Below are 27936 nucleotides of genomic sequence, written 5' to 3' on the forward strand. Positions count from 1 at the left end.
CCATTCGGCTCTCCCGAAGCCGATTTCGGTATGGGATCGGCCCCAGCCCTGAATCCACCCAGCAGGTCCCCTTCTCCCTCTCCACCCCGCTGCAACCGGAGGGGGGTTCCGATCTGGGTCTCCGACCGCTGACGTCAGTGTGGCCTCGTGGATGGAGCACGGGCCCGGCGGTCGGAAGGACCCGGGTTCTAATCCCGGCTCCACCACTGGTCTGCTGGGTGACCTGAGGCAAGTCACTTCACTTCTGTGTGCTTCAGTGCCCTCATTTGTAAAACGGGGATTAAGCCTGTGAAACCTCTGTGGAGCGGGGACCGTGTCCGACTCAATTATCTTGTATCTTCCCCTGTGCTTAGAACAGTGCCCGGCACATGGTAAGCGCTTAACAGGTACCACGGCAATAATAACGTCCCCCGCCGTCCTGCTTATCGTTCGATCAACGGTATCTATTGAGCACTTGTAGCATTCAGAGCACTGTACTAAGTGCTCGGGAGAGGCCAACAGAGTTGACAGACACGTCCCCTGCCCACAGGGAGCTCACAGTCTACAGGGCTACAAGTCCGGGCTCCCCCCAAGCCGGCCCCGAGAAGACGGATGGGGTCACGGGATCCCGGGGCGCCCCAGGGCTGGCGAGGACCCGCCCCCCGCCCCCCGGCCCGCACCTGTAGCGCTCCTCCTGCAGGCACTGGGTCATATAAGTATAGTCCCGCTGCAGCTGGGCCTTCAGGTCCTCCAGGGAGTCATCCAGGTGAGCCTGGCTCTCCTTGATGTCCCGCAGCTCCTCCAGCAAGGCGTCCAGGTTGTTGGGGTGGCTGTACAAGGTGGCGGACTTGGGGCTGCCCGGCCCGGCCCCGCCCGGCCCGGCCCCGGAGTTGCTCCCGGCGCCCGCGGAGGCCGAGCTGGCGCTGGAGCACTCGTCGTCGCTGCCGTACTTGGGGCTGGACACCAGCGTGGCGCTGCCGCTCAGCGCCCGGGCGGCCTCCTCGGGGGGCCCGCCCTCCAGCGGGTCCTTCAGGTGGGCGATGTTGTCGGCGCTGCCGAACTTGTTGCGGATGAGGCTGGCGAACTCGCGCGGCTTGGACACCACGGCCGTGTGGGTGGCCTGGGAGAGGCCCGACAGGCTCCCCCTGACCCCCTCCACCACCCCGCCCCCGAAGCCGCTGATGCCGGCCCGCACGTTGGCGCCCACGTCCTTCAGCCCCTGCTGCATGTCCCGCAGCACGTCCTTGGGCTGGCGGGACGGCCCGTTCTGCTCGATCTCCTTCAGCCGCCGGTGGTAGTGCTCCAGCTTCTTGTGGAGCTGGGCGATGGTCTGGGCCGACTTCTGGTTCTTCTTCTCGAACACCTGCTTGATGCGGGACACCTGCTGCTTGTCGGCGTTGTTGGCGAGCTTCAGGTACTCGGCCACGTTGTCGTCCCGGGCCTCCTGCTCGATCTTGATCTGCTCCGTGATCTTCAGGATCTTCTGGTGCAGGTGCTCGATGGCGGCCTTGGTCCGCTGGGGGTCCGGGGCCCCTTCGGGCACGTCCAGGCCGATGGGGCCGTCAGGATCGCCATGGCCGGGGCCGCTGGACAGGCTCAGGCCGCTCTGGTCTCCCTTGTCCACCTGCCGGGGCAGAGGGGAAAAAGAAGAGGGAGGAGGGGAGGAGGAGGAGGAGCAGAAGTTGAGGGCGGGGGATTCTGGGGGGGGTCCCAGCATCTATGACTTTGCAGTCCATCCTGGCTCCGCACACACAGGCCTACTTCAGCTGAGTCCCCCCCACCCCCCCACCCCCCCATATCCTGGGCCTGCTTCTCTGCGGGACAACAGGGAGAATTCATTCATTCAACAGTATTTATGGAGTGCTTACTGTGTGGACAGTACAATACAACAATAAACAGACACATTCCTTGCCCCCGAGCAGAATCCCAGGCCGAGGCTTAGAGAGAAGCCATCGTGGTTGCTACTGCTGCAGAAGCTCTTGGCGAGGGAGAGGAAATAATAATAATAATAATAATGGCATTTATTATGGGCTTCCTATGTGCAAAGCACTGTTCTAAGCGCTGGGGAGGTTACAAGGTGATCAGGTTGTCTCACGGGGGGCTCACAGTCTTAATCCCCATTTTACAGATGAGGGAACTGAGGCACAGAGAAGTTAAGTGACTTGCCCAAAGTCACACAGCTGACAAGTGGCGGAGCCAGCATCTGAACCCATGACCTCTGGCTCCAAAGCCCACGCTCTTTCCATGAGCCGCGCTGGGAAAGTGGCCCTGGAACGAAAGCTGCCCCAAGCAACTGGAAGCTAAGGCCGCCTCCAAGGCAAGCGCCCTCCCATCCTGCCCCACCACTGGCACCAGACCTCGTGAAGACCCTCAGCCAGGCATTCCTGATGCCAGTCAGCCTGGCAGCCCCCGTCTTGGCGTGGGCGCTGTTACCTTCCAGCTCTCGTCCACTGTCACGCACCTCTTCCGTCTCATAGTAGCGTGGGCATCTGCGAGCCCACCTCGGGACGGCCCAGGGCCCGGGCCTCACGTGTGCCTGGCCCACCCGCCGCGAACAGAACCAGGAGGGGAAGACACCCGGGTAGGGGAGGGTCGGGTCGGGCCAGCTGGCTTCCTTCCCAGTCACTGACCTGACCCAGAGTAGAAGGAGGGGGCAGAGGGCCAGCTAGAGACCTGTCCGCCCCCACGAGCCCTGCTACTCCACCCCCTCTCCATGGGGTCACTCCTTTTGCAGGAGAGGAAACACACAAAGTACATGAGAAAGAGAGAGAGACAGACAGACGGAAGGAAGGAATGAAGGAAGGAATGGTGGGGACAGAAGAAAAACAAAGAAGGACAGATGAGCCTCCAAAACAGCTGCCACTGAGCTTCAGGAGCCCGGCTCCTTGCTTCAGAAGCTCGTTCAGAGGCTGTGGCTTTGGAGGCTCCGGCCAGGGTCGCCTCCCCAGTGCCTTATCGACACGCTAGAACGGAAGCGGCAGGAAATGGCTCAACCCATGTATTTTTACATATGCTCGATATGGAAGTGCCGGCGCTAGGAGCGTGTGGTATGTGGTTGTTTTTTTTTCAAAGTCCTGCAAGTGGCCCCACGATGCTGATGCAGGAGGCAGGGGAGGGGGCTGAGCCAATCAAAGATTGACATTGCTATGCCTGATTTCCGCCCAAGTACCAAACAAGGGAGATCACGTCCTTCTGAACTTCATCTGAGTCCTGAGCCGGAGGCCAAGCTGAGCAGCCGAGGACGTTTTGGGCAGTTGTGACCCACGTACAATGGAAACTCCTGCGGCTTCCTCTTCTCCCAACACCCTGGGCCTCCGATCAAATGCTGGGAGACCTTGCCCCTCCCTTTCAGTTTTACCCACTCAGGGACTTTCCATTCAAACTCTCTTCAGATTTCTGCTTCTCTTTCCCTCTCTCTTATTTACTGAGTACTTACCATGTGCCGAGAACTGTACTACGCTCTTCAGAAAGTCCACTATAACCAAATAGTTCCCTGCCTACAACGAGCTCACAGTCTAGAGGGAGCTTACAGCCTGCAGTCTAGTGTACAGTCTTTCTTTCTCTCCCGCCCCAGCCCCTTCCTATCCCTTGGACTTTTATCTCTCTCTACCCACTCCACTGCTGCCCGCTTGTTCCGAACAATCCTGCTGTCTCTCAGCAACACTGTTAATTTGTCCAGGTTGAGTCCTCATGTGGACCTGCTGATTCAAAAGTTTCAAATGTGTCAGTTATGCCACCCTGGCTAAGTGGAGGCATTTAATTCCCTCAGATTAGGTCCAGGCCCTTGAAGGCCCTCTTGGCCTCTTTCCTAACCAGATATGCCAACGTCCCTGAGGTTTCCTCTGTCCCTCTTCCTGTCAGAGTTCCTGCACGACACAGTTCTGGTTCCCATCCTTACTTCTGCCCTTTCTGCAGCCAGACTCTCTCTCCAGGGTTGGCTCTGCAGCTCTTCTTCGTGCCCTAGCAGAAAGAGTACAGTTCAGGGAGTCAGAAGGACCTGGGCTCTAATCCCGGCTCTGCCACCTGCCTGCTGTGGGACCTTGGACAAGTCACTTCACTTCTCCGTGCCTCAGTTCCCTCATCTGTAAAACGGGGATTAAAACTGTGAGGTCCATGTGTCTGACCCGATTTGCTTGTATCCACCCCAGCGATTAGTACGGTGCCTGGCACATAGTAAGCTCAGCATGGCCTAGTGGAAAGAGCCTGGGCTTGGGAGTCAGAGGTCGTGGGTTCTAATTCCGGCTCCGCCACTTGTCAGCTGTGTGACTTTGGGCAAGTCGCTTCACTTCTCTGGACCTCAGTTACCTCATCTATAAAATGGGGATGAAGCCTGTGAGCCCTATGTGGGACACCCTGATTACTTTGTATCCACCCCAGCACTTGGAACAGTGCTTTGCACATAGTAAGTGCTTAACAATGCAATTATTATTATTATTATTATTAAGCACTTAGATACCACAATTATTATTCTTCCCCCTGGCTGCCCCGTAGGGATCCAGGCCCTCAGTGTCCGGGTCCCGGACTGGTCCATGTCCCGTCAGGCGCAATCGCCGCCTGGGAGCCATTTCCTAACCAGAGAGGTAGCTGGGACAGCTTCTACCTCAGATGGTTCAGATGCAACTAATCTTCCTGAGAGTGCAAAGCGGAGTCGAACTGGAGTCCACGGTGGTGAAAGATGGAGGGAAAGGGAGAACAATCTTCAAATCATTAAATTTTAAATACCGCCAGCCCCCCTAAGCTTTCTCTTCACCAAGCAGAATATTCCCCCATCCCAGATTATCCTAGCTCCCCTACTCTTCCTTCCTCCCGATAGGCTAACAGCTAACGGTGACTAAGTGAAAGGCAAAATACCCTTTCGCTTGTTTCTCCTCTTTCTGGCCATTGACCCCACCCATCATCGTTGACCCTAATTCTACCTGTCCAGGCAGAGCCCAGAGAAGCCCATCTGCCTTCCCGGATGTACGACTCAGCCTGGCTTCTCCTGGCAGGAAACACCTAAATTTCCTTCCCACACCCAGGATGGAAAGCTCGGCTGGGCTGGAATCCACAGAAGAGTTCATCTGAATTCATCCCCTCGGGAAAGAGGCTGGTCAAGTCTCGGGTCCCTGGCCAGGAACAGGGAGTGAGAGAGGAGGCACTTGACAGTGGGCTAGAGAAACGGCAGAGGTGATGACCACCGCCTCCCTGCCATTTGCGGACCAGCCTCGGCAATTCACTCGCCTGCAAAGAACCACCTCTGGGTCGTCAGCGGCTAGCCGCAGCATGGCATAATGGATACAGCACAGCTCTGGGAGTCAGATCATGGGCTTCGATCCCAGGTCTTCCGCTTGTCTGCTGTGTGACTTCAGGCAAGTCACTTCACTTCTCTGGGCCTCAGTTACCTCAGCTGTAAAATGGAGATTGAGCCCCCAGTACTTAGTACTGTGCCTGGCACGTAGTACGCGCTGAACAAATACCACAATTATTATTACCATTATTAGCACTCCTCACCTCTGCCCACAGAGCCAGGCTGGGTGGCTGGGAGCAGCCAGGATGCATGGCAGCCTGACGGAGTAGGATTGTGGGCAGGGAATGTGCTCTTCCAAGCGCTTAATATAGTATTTGGCTTATAGTGAGCGCTCAGTAAATACGATTGATTGAGACGGGCCAAGCCCCGTGGACAGGTCAGGGAACACCCGTAGCCCCTCCTAGCCCCTCTCTGCCGGTTGCAGCCCCTCTCTCTCGGGGCTGGGGGTCTCTCTCTGAATCTGTCGTGCCAAGCGGGGCCTGTTGGTCTGATTCCCCATTCTGGGGTTGTTGGCCTCTGCCCATCTGGTGCCAGTTGGCCCTGGCGCAGCTCTGGGAAGAGGAGCGGCTGTTCCTCCTCTCGGCCCCCAGCGGGCCCAGGCCTTGAAAACCTCTCTGTGGCCATTAGCGGCTCTTAAAGCCCCCATTGGCATGAGGAGGGGCTGCAAATTCCACTCCAAGTAAAAGCAACCCCTGGGGCCCTGCGCTACAGCCTGAATTGCCTTTTAAATGCCTCCCTTCGTTAGGCAACTCACCAGTTCTGCTGATTTATGACCTGGAGGAGGGCTGGGAACGCCAGGATACGCCAGCTTGAGTTTCCCTCACCAGATCTCATGGGCCGTGGATGGCGGGGAGGCTCGATATTGTGGGGATGAGCGGCAGCTAGATAAAGGCTGGGGTCCTCGGGGGTGAAAATGGGGGCTGGAGTCCTTGGGGCGAGAGTGGGGCCTGGAATGGGCCGTGAGCATGGCAGAGCAGAAGTCAAGACCCTGGAGTTCTGGTAGCATCACCGCTGCCATGGCAACGATGTTTGTGTGTTCTAACGATTGTGGGGGGGGGGGGTGTGGGTGGGTCAGATCCGGGGGCAAGGGGAGCTACTAGCGCCAGTTCCGATGCCAGGGAGAGGCACTCCTTTGGCCCCTTTACTTCCTCTTTCTTTCTCCTTCCCTTTTCCCCTCTTCCCTCCTCCCTCCCCCTGCCCATCTTCCTCCTGAAAGTTCACCCTCAGGCTCAAAATGAAAGTTGAGACCCCTGCTAGACCCCAGCCACCTCCGGGGAGAGATGGGCCCAAAGGGGCGATAACACATGGCAACTGAGTCTCACGGAAAGGAAGGAAGGGGAGGGTCGGAGAAAAGCATTCACATCATGCCCAAAAGGGTGGGTTCCAGCAGCCGCCAAAACACCACGTTTTCCCTCCATTTCCTTCCTCCCCACCCAGCCTGATCCCTTTAGCATCTCGGGAGAATGCAGAATTACAGTGTGGGCGGGGCAGAGGGAGAGGGGCTGTGCTCTCCACCCCCTTCCACACCAGCCTCTCTTTCAAACACCTGAGGGGCTCAGCTTCAGGTGGTCATTCCCCCAGCCCTGACTCTGACCCGCTGAACAGCTCTCAGTGGATTGACTAGAAAGTAAGCCAGCTACTTCTGGCTGGATTTGGGAGTGGGTGAAGAGGGAACAGGTGGACGACTAGGCCTCTCCCAGTCCCCTTCTCCCAGCAATCCTGGGATTGGGTCTTCCTTGGAGCCCGGTGGAAAAGTTCTGCCGAGCCTGGCAACGTGGAAGCCGGGTCCTCTCCACAGCTATGCTGAGTGCCCCGCTCCCTGTCCGGGATCTGCCGGACCTACCTCCATTCTCCAAAACGTCCCAGGCCCGGGGGTCTCGCACTGCTGCTCCTTTTTTCGCTGGAGTAGGATGTGAACGAGGCAACGTTCGACTGCAAGCCACGTCCCTCTGCCAGCAGCAGGAGCAGCGGCAGCAGCAGCTCTTGTTACAGGACTGAGGACACTAGGTCAGGGAGAGCCTGGAGCTAATTGTCTCCAAACTTTTCGATCACAGACACTTAGGGAAGAGACAGAGAGAGGCAGAGCTGGAGAGGGAGGCTGGGCATGGCACGGAGGGGTGGTAATGGGAGGCTGGCACTTTAGAAAAGTGAAAGAAGGGGTGCCAACAGTAAGGAAAAAGAGAAAAGGACAGTTGAAGAGAACTAAAGGAAAAGTGAGAGTAAGAGAGATATTGCAAACTCCTTGAGGACGGGGAACACGCCTAATTACTCCCCTAAGCACTTAATATAGTGCTCTGCGCACAGTAGGGCTTGATAAATACCTCTGAAGATGACTGACTGAAAGTTGGAACTCTGGTGGGTGGAAGAGATGGAGATGAAGGAGTGAAACAGAGATTTTTACATATTATTGTACATATTTATTACTCAATTTTATTAATGATGTATAGATATATAAATCTAATCATATATTTTGATGGTACTGACACCTGTCTACTTGTTTTGTTGTCTGTCTCCCCCTTCTAGACTGGGAGCCCATTATTGGGGAGGGACTGCCTCTATCTGTTGCCAAATTGTACTTTCCAAGCGCTTAGTATAGTGCTCTGCACACAGTAAGCACTCAATAAATATGATTGAATGAATGAACGAATGAGAGGTAGGAAAGGAAACTGACAGAGGAGCAAAAACAGGAAGGAAAGGTGGACGAGAAAGGAAGTGGGGGAAAAGGGATGAAAGGAAATGGGAGTGTGGAGGGGTGAAGGAGGAGAGATGGCTAATAATAACTGTGGTATTTGCTAAGTGCTTACTATGTGCAATGCACCGTACTACATATGCTGGCGTAGATACAAGAAAACTAGGTCCCATATGGGGCTCACAGTTCACCAATCCATCAGTGGAATTTATTGAGCGTTTACTATGTCCAGAGCACTGTACTAAGCGCTTGGAAGAGTACAATGCAACAGAATTAGCGACACATTCCCTGCCCACACAAGCTTACAGTCTAGAGGGAGTTAAGTTGGAGGGAGAGAAGGTTTTGAATCCCCACTTGGCAAATGAGGGAACTGAAGCATAGAGAAGTGAAGTGACTTGCTCAAGGCCACACATTAGGTATGTGGCAGGGCTGGGATTAAAACCCAGGACCCCTAACTCCCAGATCCGTGCTCTTTCTACTAGGCCATGTGGGCAAGTCGCTTAATTGTTCTGTGATTCGGTCTCCTCATCTATACAGCATGGAGTAGTGGACAAAGCACAGGCCTGTGTCACAAAGTCATGAGCTGTCATCCCAGCTCCGCCACTTGTCTACTGTGTGACCTTGGGCAAGTCACTTCACTTCTCTGTGCCTCAGTTACCTCATCTGTAAAATGGAGATTAAAACTGTGAACCCCATGTGGGACAGGGACTGTGTCCAACCCTATTTGGTTGTATCCCCCCAGTGCTTAGTACAGTGCCTGGCACGTAGTAAGTGCTTAACAAGCACCACAATTATTATTACTATAGTTATAATACAATACCTGTTCTCCCTCCCCTACACCACGAGCCTCGTGTGGGTCAGGTATTGTGTCTGATCTGATGATCTGGTATTGACCCCAGCTCTTAGCAGAGTGATGGGGATTGGGGAGTTTAGGGAGGATCTCCCTGGCCCTAGTGCTGGGGTGAAACAAGAGAAACAGAGTCTGAGCCCATCCAAAGGAGCTGCCTTTCCCAGACAGACAGAGACACAGACACACACACTCACTCACACCCACTCTACCTCCTTCAAAGCCTTCTTGAAGGCACATCTCCTCCAAGAGGCCTTCCCTGACTAAGCCCTCTTTTCTTCTCCTTCTCCCTTCTGCATCGCCCTGACCTGCTCCCTTCATTCAACCCCCCTCCCAGCCCCACAGCACTTACGTCCATATCTGCAATTTATCTATTTCTATTAATGTCTGTATCCCCCTCTAGCCTGCAAGCTTGTTGCAGGAAATCTGTTATATTGCAAAGTGCTCTGCACACAGTAAGTGCTCAATCAATATGACTGACACCCACATCACACAGTTGCAAACAACCACCACAGACTTCACAAATGTACATACTCTCATCCAGACAGTCACACATCCGCAAACTCACACACCTCAACCGCGTAAACCCACACCAAGTCACATATGCAAAAGTACATACATGTATACCCCCCACCATCCAGGGATGACCAGAAAAAATGCTACTCAAGGAACTCCAACCACCAGCTGCAGCTGGCAAACTGAAGGCAAAGTCGGTCCTCCTGCCACCAGGTCCTCAACCCCCGCCAGTGACGGACCCAGTGGCTCTTGGTCATGGAAAGCAGCAGCATTGGGCAAACTTTGGCCCAATGCTGCCGGGCCAAAGTTTGCATGGGCCCTGCTCCCCAGAGACTGAGGGAGAAACCCCGATGGATGACGATCCACTTCCACCGGCTTGGTTTCCTCCCTGAACACTCCGGACACGATCCCTGCTCTTATCTGCCACATACAGCCCCTGGTCCCTGCCAAAATGCCCCATATGAGAATCATTGTCACTAACTGCCCTCCCCTCAGGCCTCCGTGGCTCTAACCCTGCACCTACAATCAGTCAATCGGTGCTATTTTTTGAATGCCTATTGTGCGCAAAGCACTGAACAATGCCACTTCTCTCAGCTGGCACAGGCACAAATCACGGCTGGCACGGGCACAAATCAACACTGAAGGCTGGAGCCAGAAAGAAAGGAGAAGCAATGTGGCCTAGTGGACGGAGCATGGGGCTGGGAGCCAGAAGGACCTGGGTTCTAATCCTTGCTCTGCCACTTGTCTGCTGTGTGACCTTGGGCAAGTCACAACTTTCTCGTGCCTCAGTTAGCTCATATGTAATAATAATAATATTATCGGTAGCGGAAGGCCGAGAGTATTGGGCTGAATCAAACAATGGTGTTCAATGAGTGCTTACTGTGTGCTGACCACCAAACTAAACATTTGGGAAAGTACAGTACGACAGAGTTGGTAATAATAATAATGATGGCATTTGTTCAGCGCTTACTATGTGCAAAGCACTGTTCTAGACTGTGAGCCCACTGTTGGGTAGGGACTGTCTCTATATGTTGCCAACTTGTACTTCCCAAAGCGCTTAGTACAGTGCTCTGCACACAGTAAGCGCTCAATAAATACGATTGAATGAATGTTCTAAGCGCCGGGGAGGTTACAAGGTAACCTTGTATGTAAAATGGGGATTAAGACTGTGAGCTCCCTGTGGGACAGGGACTGTGTCCAAATGGATTATCTTGTGTTTACCCCACTGCTTAGTACAGTGGCTGGCACATAGTAAGCACTTAGCAAATATGATTAAAAAACAAAACAAAAGAGGAAACTCCCAGATGGCCAGGATGCCAGGCCCATTTGGCTTGGGTGGTTGGCTCCCAGAGGGCTAGAATGGTCACCCTTGCTCTGTCTAGGCAGGGTGGTGTCTGGAGAAGGCCGATCACAGTGTGGAGCAAGCCTGTGGCCTGAGAAGCAGCGTGGCTCAGTGGAAAGAGCATGGGCTTTGGAGTTAGAGGTCATGGGTTCGAATCCTGGCTCCACCACGTCTGCTGTGTGACCTTGGGCAAGTCACTTAACTTCTCTGAGCCTCAGTTACCTCATCTGTAAAATGGGGATTAAGACTGTGAGCCCCACGTGGGACAACCTGATCACTTTCTATCCCCCTCAGCGCTTAGAACAGTGCTTTGCACATAGTAAGCGCTTAATAAATGCCAACATTATTATTATTAAACAGTGTGAGCGCAGGCCTGGGAGTTGGAAGGTTTTGGGCTCTATCCTGGCTCTGCCACTTGTCTGCTGTGTGACCTTGGGCAAGTCACTTCACTTCTCTGGGACTCAGTGACCTCAGCTCTAAAATGGAGACTGACACTGTGGGCCCCACGTGGGACAGGGACTGTGTCCAACCTGATTTGCTTGAAATCCACCCCAGCGCTTAATACGGTGCCTGGCACTTGGTAAAGTGCTTAACAAATACCTCAGTTATTATTAAACAGGCCCCCACAGTGGGCCCAGAACAGAGCTGCCACTCAAGGCCTCCCTAGCTGCTTTCGGAGAAGGTTGGGCCCCGTGGGGAGGGGCTGCGCACGCCCCCCACCCCCAACCCTGCCCCAGCGGAGCAGTGGCCACATCCCCAGATCCCCCTCCTCCTCCCTGTCCCCGGGGGCCCAGCCACCTGCTCCTGAGTCCAGCGGTGGTAGCGGAAGGGGCAGTAGCGGTATTCCGCAGAGATGGATTAGGCATCCGGCCAGATGAGAGCAGCTGCTGGAGCCAAGAGGACAAGCTCCACTCCCCCCGCCTCCCAGAATCCCTCTCTGATCCAAGGATTCAGAACCGACGTCCTCAGCTGAACCTACCCTCACTCACCCTTTTCCGTTTCCTCCTCCTGGCTGCTCTCTGGGCCCTGCGGTACCCAGCTGGCAGTGGCCAGGGAGATCCCTGAAGCGGCCGGTAAATCAATCTAACCCACTCCCACCCTGCCCACTCAGCTCTGTCACTTTGCTCTGCCCATCTCACCAGACAGAAACTGAGCAAATAGCAACAGAAAGAGGCTGGTGTCCGGAATGGACCCAGCCGGAATGGAGTCCGGAATAGATTGTACATATCTATACTATTTTGTACATATCTATTCTATTTATTTTATTTTGTTGGTATGTTTGGTTTTGTTCTCTGTCTCCCCCTTTTAGACTGTGAGCCCACTGTTGGGTAGGGACTGTCTTTACATGTTGCCAAATTGTACTTCCCAAGCGCTTAGTACAGTGCTCTGCACACAGTAAGCGCTCAGTAAATACGATTGATGACGACTGATGATGACCCAGGGGGTTTGTACCCCCAGCCCAGCACTCTCGTTCTCAGGGTTGCCCGGGTGGCACCTGAGTACAGCAGCGTACGCCCTGAGTACAAGCTTCTCTGCTTGCAGAGAAGCAGCGTGGCTCAGTGGAAAGAGCCCGGGCTTTGGAGTCAGAGGTCATGGGTTCTAATCCCGGCTCCACCACCTGTCAGCTGTGTGACTTTGGGCAAGTCACTTCACTGCTCTGAGCCTCAGTTACGTCATCTGTAAAATGAGGATTGACTGTGAGCCCCTTGTGTATCCTCCCCAGTGCTTAGAACAGTGCTTTGCACAGTAAGCGTTTAATAAATGCCATTATTATTATTATTATACTGTCGTTATCATTATAGTCACTTAACTTCTCTGAGCCTCGTTTACCTCATCTGTAAAATGGGGATGAAGACTGTGAACCCCACGTGGGACAACCTGATCACGCTGTATCCCCCCCAGCACTTAGAACAGTGCTTTGCACATAGTAAGCGCTTAACAAATGCCATCATTATTATTATTATACTGCCGTTATCATTATAATCACTTAACTTCTCTAAGCCTCAGTTACCTCATCAGTAAAATGGGAATGAAGACCGTGAGCCCCACGTGGGACAACCAGATCATGTTGTATCCCCCCCAGCGTTTAGAACAGTGCTTTGCACATAGTAAGCACTTAACAATTGCCATCATTATTATTATTATTATTATCTGTAAAATGGGGATGAAGACTGTGAGCCCCCCGTGGGACAACCCGATCACCTTGTAACCTCCCCTGTGCTTAGAACAGTGCTTTGCACATAGTAAGTGCTTAATATATGCCATCATTATTATTATTATTATTACCAGGGAGTCAGTGAGGACAGCTGATGCCTCCTGACTGTAGGACTCGAGACAGTCCCTCTAGACTGTAAGCTCGCTGTGGGCATGGAACGTCTACCAAGTCTGTCATTCTGAACTCTCCCAAGCACTTAGGATAGTGTTCTGGAGAAGCAGTGTGGCCTAACACTGGGAGTTACAAGTTCCTGGGTTCTAATCCCGGCTCTGCCACTTGCCTGCTGTGTGACCTTGGGCAAGTCACTTTACTTCTCTGTGCCTCAGTTCCCTCATCTGTAAAATGGGAATTAAGACTGTGAGCCCCATGCTGAACAGGAACTGTGTCCAACCCGATTTTGCTCATATTCACCCCAGTGCTCAGTACAGAGCCTAGCACATACTTAACAAATACCATTATTATTATTATTGTTCTGCAAACGGTAAATGCTTCCTAAATATGTCTGATCGATTGGTGCCTTGGCTCTACAGTTTAGGACACAATCTGACCTTGAGGGCGCTCAGACAGGGTAGGGAGCCCTGGACGGGCTTCTCTGGGTCTACAGAGCCAGCTGATGGGGAGGGAAGGGAAGGGGAGCATAGAGCTGCCCTATAATAGTGGCATTTTACGAGCTTACTATGTGTCAAGCACTGATCTAAGTGCTGGGGTAGATGCAAGTTAATCAGATTGGACACAGTCCCCGCCCACATGGATTCACCATCCAAGGAGAAGGGAGAATTTGTCCAAAATCCCCATTTTAGAGATGAGGAAACAGGGGCATGGAGAAGGTAAATGACTTGCCACAACAGGCAAGTGGCAGAGCTGAAACTGGAAGCCAAGTCCCCTGACTCCCGGGCACGAGCTGCTGGCAGATGGAAGCTCTGAATAACCGCTCAACAACTAGGGGAGGAGCGGGGAAGATTCTCCAAGATGCCAGGGTACCCCCCTGGGCAGATGTGTCTGGCTGCCATTCCCAACCGTGCCCTTGTCACGGGTGAAGTCGCCAGAGCCAGGATGGAGAACCTGAGCTGAAGTGCCCCGGCCTTGTCTGCGGGGTGAGCCTCGGGGGAGGAAGAACACCCCTGGCTCTGAGCTCTAGCTGAGTTTTGCGTTCCGGCTCCCGGGGATTGAGTCTCCAGGGCAACTGAGACGGCAGGGACAGATGTGGTGGGGGGTGGGGGGAGGCAGGGAGGCCTCAAGCTTCCAGTTGGAACATGGGTGACTCAGGTACCCCCTTTTCCCCCCAAGACTACCATCAGATGAAAAAAAAAATCTTTCACTCTCCGGCAAAGCAGTTGTCTAGTCTCCCCCTTCAAGTCTACGATCCCGTTGTTGGGTAGGGATTGTCTCTATCTGTTGCCAAACTGTACTTTTCAAGCGCCTTAGTAAAGTGCTCTGCACACAGTACGTGCTCAAGAAATACGACTGAATGAATGAATGGCCAAAAGGGCTTATGCCTGGGAGTCAGACGACTTGGGTTCCAATTCCAGCTCTCCCACCTGCCTGTTGTGTAACCTCGAGCATGTCATTTACCTTCTCCAAGCCTCTGTTTCCTCATCTGTACAATGAGGATTTAATACCTATTCTCCCTCCTCTTTACGATGTGAATCCCACGTGGATGGGGACTGTGTCTGATCTGATTCACTTGTATCTACCCCAGCACTTAGATCAGTGCTTGAAACATAGTATGCTCTTAAATACAATTATCATAATAATAACAATAATAATGATAATTGTATTTAAGTGCGTACTATGTTTCAATAGTATATGTCCGTCTGAGTTAATATGTAAGTTAATATAGCATACTATATGTCACCAGGATCCCCAAACCATCTCACCTTTCCACCGTCACCCTCCCTCCATCCCAAGGACTCCTACCCTCTACTCCTTTCTCTTCAGAGCTGACCCTCCAGCTCCCACTCACTCTGCTCCAGGCCCCCATAATAACAATAATAATAATAATAACTGTGGTATTTGTTAAGTGCTTACTATGTGCCAGGCACAGTACTAAGCACTGGGGTGGGTACAACCAAATTGGGTTGGACCCAGTCCCTGTCCCACATGGGGCTTACAGTCTTAATCTGCATGGCTCAGTGGAAAGGGCACGGGCTTTGGAGTCAGAGGTCATGGGTTCAAATCCCGGCTCTGCCAACTGTCAGCTGTGTGACTGTGGGCAAGTCACTTAACTTCTCTGGGCCTCAGTTACCTCATCTGTAAAATGGGGATTGAGACTGTGAGCCCCACGTGGGACAACCTGATCACCTTGTAACCTCCCCAGTGCTTAGAACAGTGCTTTGCACATAGTAAGCGCTTAATAAATGCCATTATTATTATTAGGAGTAGTCCCCAGGGCCTCACCTGAGAGGGCCCCATCTCCTGAGGCTGGACGCTGAGGGCCCTGACCCCTTTTCTCCCCAGCTTGCTGTAGAAGGCATTCCTTGGGGGGTGCAGAAGGGGGTGGGAAGTAAGGAGCCTCCCTGGAGCCCACCCACTAAGTCTGAGAGCCAGCCGGTGGTGGCTCGGGGGCATTAAGGGCCACTGACCAGGTGGGAAGCCTCCCCTCCCGCCTGCCCGCCTGGACCGGGATGCCTCAGGGAAGGAGTGGGATGCCTCAGGGAAGGAGCGGCAGCAGGAAAGGGATTCTGGGGGCAAGGGAAGGAGGGGAGGGGGGGAACCCATCCATCTGCCGGCTCCCTGGCAGGTCACCAAGGACAGACTGGCGAAGGGTGGACAGGGCTCTTGCGCCGTTCCTCACCGCAGCTGGGATGAGCCCTAGCTCGGCCAGCGGGAGCCGGCAGACGGACACTCTGAGCGTCACAGTAAACGAGCAGCAGATCTGTCTAGGACTGTGGAGATTTCGCATTCATCCGCACACAACCTCACACACACTCAACACACTCTCAATACAATCTCTCAATTGTGCCTCAGTTACCTCATCTGTAAAATGGGGATTAAAACTGTGAGCCCCCCGTCGGACACCCTGATCACCTTGTAACCTCCCCAGCGCTTAGAGCAGTGCTTTGCATATAGTAAGCACTTAAACACCATCATTTCTGTGACTTTGGGCAAGTCGCTTACCTTCTCTGGGCCTCAGTTACCTCATCTGTAAAATGGGAATTGAAACTGTGAGCCCCCCTGGGGCAACCTGATCACCTTGTAACCTCCCCAGCGCTTAGAACAGTGCTTTGCACATAGTAAGCGCTTAATAAATGCCATTATTATTATTATTATTATTATTATTACACTCAACACAGAAGCAGCATGGCTTTGTGGTTAGAGCATGGGCCTGGGAGTCAGAAGGACCTGGGTTCTAATCCTGACTCCGCCACTTGTCTTGTGTGACCCTGGGCATGTCACCTAACTTCTCTGTGCCTCCGTTACCTCATCTGTAAAACGGGATTAAGACTGTGACCCCTGTGTGAGATAGACTGTGTCCAACCTGATTAGCTTGTTTCTATCCTACTGCTTTAATAATGATAACATTTATTAAGAGCTTACTATGTGCAAGGCACTGTTCTAAGCGCTGGGGAGGTTACAAGGTGATCAGGTTGTCCCACGGGGGGCTCACAGTCTTAATCCCCATTTTACAGATGAGGGAACTGTGAGCCCACTGTTGGGTAGGGACTGTCTCTATATGTTGCCAACTTGTACTTCCCAAGCGCATAGTACAGTGCTCTGCACACAGTAAGCACTCAATAAATACGATTGATTGATTGATTGGTTGATTAAGTGACTTGCCCAAAGTCACACAGCTGACAAGTGGCGAAGCTGGGATTTGAACCCAGGACCTCTGACTCCAAAGCCCGGGCTCTTTCCACTGAGCCACGCTGCTTCTCTTGGTACAGTGTCTGGCAGTATACCACAATTATTATTATTTCCTTTCCAAGAGGAAAAAAGTTCAACAGTGTCCAGAATTGTTGGTATAGCTGAGCTCCCCACTTTTGAGAAGCAGCGTGGCTCAGTGGAAAGAGCCCAGGCTTTGGAGTCAGAGGTCATAGGTTCAAATTCCGGCTCTGCCAATTGTCAGCTGTGTGACTTTGGGCAAGTCACTTCTCTGTGCCTTAGTTACCTCATCTGTAAAATGGAGATTAAGACTGTGAGCCTCCAATGGGACAAACTGATCACCTTGTAACCTCCCCAGCGCTTAGAACACTGATTTGCAAACAGTGAGCGCTTAATAAATGCCATCATTATATTATTATTTTGAACCCGGAAATCCAGCTGTTACCCCCTCAGAGACCGTCCTTCTGCACCAGGCCCCCATCGCCCCTACCCACCCACACTGCCCGGGCTGAAAGGCCACAGAACAGCGGCTCCAGCAGCGAGAACCAAAACCCAAGTTACAACCTTCTCTTCCAGCCGGGACCGCATCTCAAGCAGGGTGGAGCAGAGCGGACCTCTGAAGCTGGGTGGGAAATCCTGCGGGCAACCGGCAGAGTGGTCAGGGGGCCACCAAACAGGATGAGCGACGGCAGCGGTCAAAGCGGGTGGGCAGACCCCCGGAGAACCGGGGAGACCGGGAACCCCTCTCGTCGCGGGCGAACAATTCCTGTGGCTGAGACGCCGGGTTCAGAAGTGAATCGGGTTGTGAAATTGCCAGCCCGGGGACCTGGGCGCTTAAATAGAAAACGTCAGTGGAGATCGGGGTGATTACTGCCGTCCAGAAGTTCAAGGAGGCGGACAGAGATAAGAGCTGCCAGCATTACCCTTGAGGCTCCCTTAGAAGAGGCCTCCGTTCCAGAAGAAGCTGGGGGCCACCAGCTGGAGGGCATTACGGAGCAGAACCCACTGAGGCTCTGGCCGGCTGGCACGCTGCCTTGATCGGTAAATATTTGTCCTCCATGTTGACAACCCAAAGGGCGATGACTTTCACTTTGTGCGGGGATAGTGGGGTTCAAAACAAGGCCCAGTTCTGCCCGGCGGCCATCGCGTCATGTCAGAAAGTACTTCCTGATATGGACAGTCAATCTCTTACACTGCAGTATCAGTAATAATAATAATAACTAATATTATTATTATTATAACAATATTTGTTAAACACTTGCTAGGGGCCAAGCACCGTTTTAAACACTAGGGTAGATAGAAGGTTATCAGCTGGGGCTCACAGCTGAGGAAGAAGGTAGTAGGGTTTAATCTCCCAGTTTTACAGATGAGGAAACTGAGGCCCAGAGACGTGAAGTGTGACTTGCCCAAGTTCACACAGCAGGTAAGTGGCATAGCCGGGATTAGAACGGAGATCTTCTCACTCCCAGGCCCGTGCTCTTTCCACTAGGCCACGCTCCTTCTCTAAGGCAAGGAAGAAGGGCACAGAGAAATCCCGCTCAGATACGAAGGCCTTTCTGAAGTCAGGGCCCCCCTGCCCCATCACTCCTTCTCCAGTCTCCCCGAGCCCAATCCCATTTAACCTTTCTACCCAGGCAAGAGAGGAAGCAGCAGAGTGGAGCAGTGGGGAGGCAGAACAAGCTGAGCCTGGGGATCGCTCCCCACCGAGCCCAGATCTCCTGCTGCTGCAGGATTCATTAAACCAACAAAGGGACTTCAACCCTGCCCTTCCTGGACCCAGATTTGCCTCCCACTGCCCTCCCCAGGCTCCGATTCAGCTCCCCAAGTTGGAGACTATAGCTTTGCTTTCCTAGTTGGAGACTTTAGCTTTACAAAGGGAAAGGCCTGGGTGGAGGGCATAAAGGGGGCAAGGGTGGGGGGCAGAGGAAGAGAGAAGCAGGGAAAAGAAGACAGGCAGACTGAGAACAAACCTCTGGCAGCCTCTCCCTCCTCCTCCTCTTCCCTCCTGAGCCAAGTTTCCACCTTCCACTCTAAAGGACAGCCTCAAGTTTGTCCAGGGTACCCACCTTCCTTCTCTGTCAGGGGAACAGGACATTTGCATGGTGCCAAGATAGAGAGCAGGGCATCTTCACCAACTGTGTCTACCAACTTTGTTACACTGTACTCTCCCAAGTGCTTAGTACAGTGCTCTGCACATAGTAAGCGCTCAATTAGTACCGTCAATTGATGTCCCCTTTCTAAGCCAGCTGGAGGGAGAAAACGGGCAGCCCCCCTTCACGGAGCTCAGACTGACCGTGGAAGGGAGAAACCGAGGGGCAGGAAGCAGGGACGGCACTGCCGCAGGTGAAATAGGGGCCCCGGATTCCCCACATTTGAATCACTCCAGAGGTGCCCTCTCTCCAGTCATCATCATCAATCGTATTTATTGAGCGCTTACTATGTGCAGAGCACTGTACTAAGCGCTTGGGAAGTACAAATTGGCAACATATAGAGACAGTCCCTACCCAACAGTGGGCTCACAGTCCTCCCTTTCCCAAATTCTACAAAGGCTGGTCTAGAGCAGAGAAAATCTGGTTGCCCAAAACAGATGGGGCTGGAAGGAAAAACAGCTTCAGTAGGGAAGACCTCTCCCCCTGACCCAAAGACTTGGAAGTAGGTGGTAACCCAGACGGGTGGGAATGGGACAAGAAAGAAATGCCTACATTTCTGCCGGCGGAAACCCTCTGTAACTGCCACGCGCCAGAGCCGTCCAGACCCCCTAGCACCTCCGGACCCTTTAAAATGGCAGAGCCACAGAGGTACTGCTTGAATTTCTCAGAGCCATCCATGTCCCATTGCCTTTCATCCCACCAACCTCTGCTCCGACGTGTTCCTGCACAGGTCACTCCCACTGAGTAATGAGAAGCAGCCTGGCCTAGTGGATAGAGCACAGGAGCTGGGAGTCCGAAGGACTTGGGTTCTAGTCCCGGCTCCGCCACTTGTCTGCTGCGTGACCTTGGGCAAAGTCACTTCCTTTCTCTGTGCCTCGGTTCCCTCATCTGTAAAACGGGGATTGAGACTGTGAGCCCTACGTGGGACAGGGACTGTGTCCAACTTAATCATCTTGTATCTAACCAGGGCTTAAGAACAGAGCCTGGCATATAATAAGCGCTTAACAAATATCATCATCATCATTATTAGTAGTAGTAGCAGTAGTAATGAAAATGGAAAAGAGGGTGCTCCCAACTGCCCAGAGGCAAAGTCCTCGAGGGAGCCCACCTTTCCTTCTGTCCGCTCTCAATTGGCCGACTTCAAGCCTCGCTCTTGGCCCCTGGCTTTGTTTCTACCTTCTTTCTCCTTCCCTCCCTTTATTCCTCTTGTCCTTGGCTCTCAAATTCTCATCCTCTATTCTGGAATTTCCCTTCTATCCACTGGCCTTTCTTTCCCTACTCGTTTCTTCCACTACTATCCCTCCCTCCCTCCTTTTTCCTCCTTTCCTCAAACGCATACCCACCCGGATCCTCAGGGGGGAAACTCAAGGAGCCTCAGACAGGAGGAAGAAACAGCGCCGTGCAGAGATGCTAAATTTAGCTCCTCTCGAGAAGACTGCAGCCTGATGCATCGTCGGCCTGGGGCCGGTTAGGTCCGAGCCCCCCCAGATCCCCCCAACCCCTCCTCCCAAACACTCATTTTCAGATCCAGCCAGCAGGCCCGTCTCCTTAGAAATGTGCAGCGCGCCCACCCCGCTCGGGGACGCGGGGAGGAGGCTGGGGTCCTTAGAGTGAATCGGGGAGACTGAGGCAGCAGGGTCTCGTGGGGCCAGAAGGAGCAGGGCTCTGCACGCTACAGGGCCCGGAGAAGGGATGCCCAGGGGACCAAACAACACTGGGGGAGCTCGCTAGCTTCCCTGGAACGTGCTGCCCACGTCGCCCCCGCAGAGTCTGCCTCGCTGGGAGCCCTGCCATCTCGCTTGCCAGCCCCAGCCCCGTGGGCATGTAGACAGGTGCGGCTGTGAGCGTGCGGGTATGGATGTGCGTTTGTGGCCACTTGTGTTTGGGTGATGGGATGGATTTGTATCCCTCTTGAGTGTGTGTGTGTACGCATTGTTAAGCGCTTACTATGTGCCAGACCGGAGTGGGGGTGAGGGGGGAATACAAGAAAATTGGATTGGACACAGTCCCTGTCCCACATGGGGCTCACAGTCTTAATCCCCATTTTACAGAAAAGGTGACTGAGGCACAGAGGAGTGGCTTGTCCAAGCTCACAAAGCAGAAAAGTGGTAGAGTAGGGATTAGAACCTATGACTTTCGGACTCCAAGGCCCTATCCACTGGATTACGCTAGATTATGAGAAGCAGCGTGGCTTAGTGGAAAAAGCACGGGCTTGGGAGTCAGAGGATGTGGGTTCTAATCCCGGTTCTGCTGTGTGACCTTGGGCAAGTCACTTAACTTCTCTGTGCCTCAGTTATCTCATCTATAAAATGGGGATGAAGAATGTGAGCCCCACTTGGGACAACCTGATTACCTTGTAACTACCCCAGTGCTTAGAACAGTGCTTGGCATGTAGTAAGCACTTAACAAATACCATAATTATTTTTATTACCCTATTTTCCCCGTTTCTTCTCCCTTCTGCATCATCTTTGCACTTGGATCTACGACCTTTGGGCATTTGATATTCACCCCATCCTCAACCCCACAGCAGTTAGGTACCAACCTATAAGTGACCTATTATACATTATTTGTATTATCTGTCTCCCCCTCTAGACCATAAGCTCGTTGCGGGCAGGCATGCCTACCAACTCTTGTATTATACTCACCCAATCACTTAATACAGGCCTCTGCATATAGTAAACATTCAATAAATACCACTGATGATAAGAACTCACTATTTAAAATACCATGGGCTATGTGTGCAAAAAACAAATGCCCATTATCCCTGGGTGGGGAACAACTGGTACTACGCAAGGAGAGAGTGCTGCCTTCAGGTATGTACTCAATTCACTAGTTCTGGGAGGACAAATAGGTGGTGTCCAATTTACTGTGCCATTTTGCACGGCTGAATGTGGGTGGGTGCATCTTCTCCCCTTCATGAGGTCTTAGGAGGGAAAACCTTAGGGTGCTTTTTCCTGGAGGTCTTTAAGACGATGATGGGCACAGAGATCGGGTCCACATGTCTAGAGGCCGCAGACTGGATGGGCACCTCATGAGGGCTGGATTATGTGCCATCCTGCCTTGGAAGCAGCATGGTGCGGTGAATAGAGCACGGGCTTGGGAGTCAGAAGGTCATGGGCTCTAATCCCAGTCCACATCTTATCTTCCGTGTTACTTTGGGCAAATCAATTCACTTCCCTGTGCCTCAGTTACCTCCTCTATAAAACTGGGATTGAGACCAGGAGCCCCATTTGGGACAGGGACTGTGCCCAACTTGGCTTGCCCTTATTCACCCCAGAGCTTAGTACAGTGTCTGGCACACAGTAAACGCTTAACAAATGCTACGATTTTTCTTGGTGTTGGGGACTTGCTGAGTTGACTTCTTGGAGAGGATCAGCCAGCCCAGAGACTCTTCCCTGAGGGGTTGGACCTTGGAGCCTGGACAGACAGCAAACACACTGTGCTGTCCAGTGCAGCAAAGTTGCAAAGATGAGTGATGCCCAGCTCCAACTTTCAACCTCTGGAGAAACTCTGTACGATGGTGTAAAGGCTGCAAAGCTCATGGCTTTCTAGGACAGGGCATGTCTTTCGAATAACTCCTGAAAGAGGCCCCGTGACCACAGTATCCCTTTAGAGGTGATTGAGTTTTTTCTACAGCAGGCTAAATTATTCACGAGCAGCTGACACAAGCTGCGGGTGGAACAGGAAGGACAGAGACAGGAGTTCTCTTGGGCAGACCTCCTGAGGCCCAGCAAAAAGGATCCTGGCTCTAGAACAGGCGGTCCACCAGAGAGGTGGATAGATCCGGGACTCCCGACAGCCAGATGGCAAAAACCCTCCAGGCAGCTCCGATTTCAGTGATTTCTGGAATCCAATGTTGGTTCCTCGTTTTGTCCTCCAATGGAAGTGCCACTTCCCATGGCTGGGCAGGTTCATTCATTCATTCGATCATATTTATTGAGCTCTTACTGCGTGCAAAGCACCATACTAAGAGCTTGGGAGAGTCTAATACAACAACAGACATATTCCCTGCCCACAATAAGCTCAGTTTAGAGGGCCTCACAGTCTAGAGGCTCCTAAAACCTGGGGGCAGGGGGAATTGGGGGTGGTGGGGGTCGGGGGTGGTGTGGTGTGTGTGTGTGCATCCGCACTTCAAACTATTCAGTTCCAGAAGACAATTAACAAAGAAGTCCTATCATCGCCTACTGAAAGGGAGAAGACAGGATCAGTTGATAGCATTTCCACTGCCTCATCTTGGAAACAAGAATCTGGGAGGGTCACATTTCACTTCTTGAGGATGTGGCCAGGTCCAGAGGACAATGTACCCCCCAGGTCCCCTGTTTGGACCTGGGGGGCAGAACCCCAATCCCCATCCAGTATTGCTAGCATTCCAATCCCGAGACGCACCTGCCATCCTTGGACAGGGAAACCCACAGGACCCTGAGCTGGAGCGGGGCAGCCAGACTCAGGGAGATAATGTATTTATTTTTTTATATTAATGTCTTTCACCCTCTAGACTGTAAGCTTATTAATAATGATGGTATTTGTTAAGCGCTTACTATGTGCAAAGCACTGCTCTAAGTGCTGAAGCACTGTTCTAAGCGTTGATGGACAGGGAACATGTCTGTTTTATTGGACTTTCCCAAGGGCTTAGTACGGTGCTCGGCACATAATAAGTGCTCAGTATATACCACTGATTGATTGAGAAAGGGGTGAGGAGGCCTTCCCATTTCCAAAATGGCATCACTTTCTGTTGTCATGGAGATTCACACGTAGCTACCCACCCTCAAGGAGGATGGGGTCATTCCGGCTCCCCCAGCTCCCCACTGCCCCTGCCCTACCTCCTTCCCCTCCCCGCAGCACCTGTATATGTCTGCACAGATTTATTACACTATTTTACTTGTACATATTTACTATTCTATTTATTTTATTTTGTTAATATGTGTTGTTTTGTTGTCTGTCTCCCCCTTCTAGACAGTGAGCCCATTACTGGGTAGGGACCGCCTCTATGTTTCCACCTTGTACTTCCCAAGCGCTTAGTACAGTGCTCTGCACACAGTAAGCGCTCAATAAATATGACTGACTGACTGAATGAATGAGGCTCAACTACAACATCTCAGCCAGACCCTGAGCAGGCCATCAATTGGCTGGTTCTGTGCCTCAATTTCCTCCTCCCTGCATCTTGGCCAGGGCTTTTCAGCCTTTTCTTCTGGGAAAAAATCTTCAAGGGGCCTATGGCCTCAGCCCAAGACCATCATTGGCAGAATGGCCCTCTCCCTCCCCTTCTCAGAGGAAAAGAGAAACAACAACCAACAGACTCAGAAGGGAAAATGGAAACAACACTAAGGACTCAGCAAACTTGAGTAGTAAACAACTCTGCTTCGGGGAGGCCCAGCAGTTATCTAAAGCCAACAAGTCGGCACGGATTACTCTCAATCTTTCTTAAGGAGGCTGCTGTGCCATGCTGAGCCAGCAGGTTTACTCACTCACTCCATCTGACTAGTGCCCCCCGCCCCAGGGATAAAGGTGGTCCTTGGTGCTGGGGAGAGCCCCCATCCCAGAGGGCAGGGAAACAGACCTGGGGGTGGCTCTCACAGTGCTGGAACAAAACCTCTCTGCCAGCCCTTCTCATTTTACACATCACCCCTCCTCACCCAGTACTCTCCAGCTCACTTTCTTCACCCATCCTGAACCAACCTTCTACTAGTACCTCACTCATAATTCCCCTGCCTCCGCCTCCACCTGCGTGCTGTTCTTCCACACTCTCCATAGCCACCCAGCAGACCTCAGCTTCCCCCACCTTCCAAGTCCCGGAAAAAGCACAGGCCTGGGAGACGGAGAACATGGGTTCTACTCCCCGCTCCACCACATGTCTGCTCTGTGACCTTGGGCAAATCACTTAAATTCTCTGGGCCTCAGCTGTAAAATCGGGATTAAAGCTGTGAGCCCCATGAAGGACATGGACCGTGTCCAACCTGATTAGCTTGTATCTACCCCCGCACTTAGTACAGTGGCCGGCCTACAGTAAGTGTTTAACAAATACCATTAATAATAATGATCATAAAAAAGCCCTCAATGAGTCTTGCCAAACTATTCCCAACAGCTCAGGTCTCCTTCACCTGTCAGCCATCTCTAGCACTTATAGAGCTGTTCATTTATACCCTCCCTTAGAATTTAGGATTAAAAGTCTGATCAATTGTAAAGTCAGTTTATTTATTCAGATTTCCCTTTTGATAAATATGTTTTGTCTGCCTCTTGTTAGAATGTAAGCTCAGGAAAGATGCTATGTTTCTGTTGTACTTTCTCATGGGTTCAGTACAGTGCATTGCACCCAAATGGTGCTCAATGAATATCTTTAGCAGTAACAGTATTTATTCAATGCTTACTGTGTACAGAGCACTATTCTAAATGCTGGTAGAGTATACACAAGGTGGTTCCTGTCACTCAGGGGGTGCACAATCTAAGAATTTGCACAATTTACGTGGCTCCTTGAAACCTTAACTTCTCGCCCAAACCCTCAGTTTCTGCTGAGAACAGTGTATCTTTGGAGGAGAGGGACAGGGTGTTTTGAGAGGAAAGACTCAATCTCAGGAGTCTGTTCTGCGAGAACACAGCCCCTTCCACTGCAACGGGCTTTCGCTGCAAGAGATTCAAGTTAGATTTAAGAAACAACTTTCTGACTGTGAGAGCTCTTCAACATCGGAATGGCAGAGTGCCGGCTTGAGCTTCAAGGCCTCTCAGAAACGGAGAGGACTGTGAGTTGTTAAATTAACGAAGAGCTGCTAATCCACTCAGCTCAAAGAGAGCCAGTCCAAGCCTGGGGAGGGAACGGGGGGAGTCCTGATGATTCCGGAGACTGGTTTCCATGTTGCTTTCCTGACTCTTGCTGAGGACAGCCGGGGAAAACGTAGAGCCAGGGAGAGGCAGGTGTGTGTATGTATGTGTATGTTGGGGGGTTGCGTATGGGATTCGGCAGGCAGAACTCCGGGACAGAGGATAAAGAAGGAATTTGATTTCTTGAACCGAAAGAATGTTATTCTGTATGTCCAGCAATGCATGTGTTTCACCATTCACTTCACAAGCATGCACACATACATGTATATATGTATATATGTTTGTACATATTTGTTACTCTATTTATTTATTTATTTATCTCATTTGTACATATCTATTCTATGTATTTTATTTTGTTAGTATGTTTGGTTTTGTTCTCTGTCTCCCCCTTTTAGACTGTGAACCCACTGTTGGGTAGGGACTGTCTCTATATGTTGCCAACTTGTACTTCCCAAGCACTTAGTACAGTGCTCTGCACACAGTAAGCACTCAATAAATACAATTGATGATGATGATGATGATGATGACAAGCAGATGCTGCTGCCAGTTCATCTTCCGCTTTCTCCCGCCTTTCAGTCTCCTGCTCTCCGTCTCCTTTCTTCCTACACTATGCCCACACATCTACTCCACAGGAGAGAAATCACCCATTAAAACAAAATAGCAACAGGCGGAGAAAACCGCAGCCCATCTTCCTTTTCCCACTTCACGGATCTGGGTTTGGCAGGCATCCAAACTTCTCAGCATGTCTCCCTGAGAATATGTCCTCTGAGAACTAAAGCCCCTTATGGGCAGGGTCGGAGGTTTTTTGCCTTTTCTCCTGCTCCCTCCCCTTCTGCCTGTGCCCAGTACCCAGCTGGGTACTGCTCAGGTGGGGAGGGAGGAAGGGGAGAAAGGAGGGAAGGGGAGAGGGGAAGGAGGGAGCCAGGAGGCTGTTGCTGAATCTCCCTTCCCCCAGCACAATGCTGGTCTCCTCGGCATCTAGAGGTGATGGGCAGGGAGGGAACAGGTGGGCAGGGAGAGGGGGAGCTGGCATAGGGGCAAGGTTAGATCCAGGATTAGAACTGAGGCATCTCTTGGGCAGCAGATGGAGATTTCCACCCAGCTGGACAGAACAGGGTGGCCAGGTTCGGAGACCATTACGGGGAAATCGCTGCTGGTGTGACTCTTCTCTGGGAGTGAAGACCCAACGGTGGGGGATGGGGGAAGAGGGGTGGGTGTTTTAAGGAAGATAAAATCACCCCTGCAGCCCACCCGCCATCTCTCATGTCTCGGCCTGCCCTGGCTGACCGCCGGCCTGTCCCATGGCCTACGAAGGGTACGGCCTACGGGGATTGTCCCGTTATCTCAGTATGCTAGTCCCGTTCAGGACCAAAACCTTGGCATTTACCCAGCCAGAGAATGAGGTTGGGGCTGGGACCTCCCAATGGCTTGGCAGGATGCATATCCTCAGATCTCTCCTTGCCTTAATCACCGGGCAGACTAAGTTGCTGTTTAGACTCCTGGAGCTGGGAGAAACCTCAGGAGGTCACCTGGACCAGCTCCCTGCCTCCAGGCAGCTGAAGGCACAATCTGGGCCATGGACAGAGAGGATTCAGAATCCCCCCTGTAAGCCAGGCTTAGAGAGGAGTAATATGGCCCAGTGCCCCTGTTCCCCCGTGCCACCACCCGTATGACTGAAATAGTTTGAAAACAGCTTGAGGGGGAGGTGGCCCCACCCTTCCTGGCACGCTCCCAGAAACACAAACAACTTGGTGGGCAGAAGGGGAGGGCAAGAGGGTGACGGTGCTGCACCATCACCAAGATCTCAGCCTCTGCTTGGCAAGGGCCCCTGGCCCCCACGCTCTGTCCCTCAATGAAAACATGGCTGTTTTTCAGTGCCAAGGCAGAAGGGAAATCTTGTCTGAGATGGAGGGGGAGGAGGGTTGGAGGCGGGGCAAGGGCGAGGAGAGCTGGGTTCTCTCCCCTAAGGAAAGCCTCTCTGGGCTCTCGGTCTGGCCCTGGAGATAGCACTCACGTGAGGATGATGAAAAGGGGTTGGGGCTTCCCAGAATCCAGGCACAGGGCAGCAGGAACAAACCCATGCCAACAGAAAAGCAGTGAGGCCTAGTGGAAAGAGAACAGGCCTGGCTGCCAGGAGACCCGGGTTCTAATCCTGGTTCTGGCACTGGCTTGCTGTGTGACCTTGGGTTGGTCACTGGATGGCGCTGTGCCCTGGTTTCCTCATCGGTGAAAACATAGATAAGACAGCTGTTCTCCCGTCCCCATGAGACAAGAGC

General features: G+C 52.4%; 1 protein-coding gene across 1 annotated transcript in view; it reads right to left on the reverse strand.

Moving 5' to 3' along the window:
- Nucleotides 1-27936, reverse strand: part of TMCC2 (transmembrane and coiled-coil domain family 2) — a 59831-nt gene that overhangs the window by 3515 nt on the left and 28380 nt on the right. The window contains exon 3 of the mRNA XM_038749794.1: nucleotides 660-1603. Within this exon, the coding sequence (XP_038605722.1) occupies nucleotides 660-1603 (944 nt within the window). The remainder of the gene's footprint in view (nucleotides 1-659; nucleotides 1604-27936) is intronic.

This window comes from Tachyglossus aculeatus, chromosome 7 (assembly GCF_015852505.1).
Source record: "Tachyglossus aculeatus isolate mTacAcu1 chromosome 7, mTacAcu1.pri, whole genome shotgun sequence".
Lineage (NCBI taxonomy): Eukaryota > Metazoa > Chordata > Mammalia > Monotremata > Tachyglossidae > Tachyglossus > Tachyglossus aculeatus.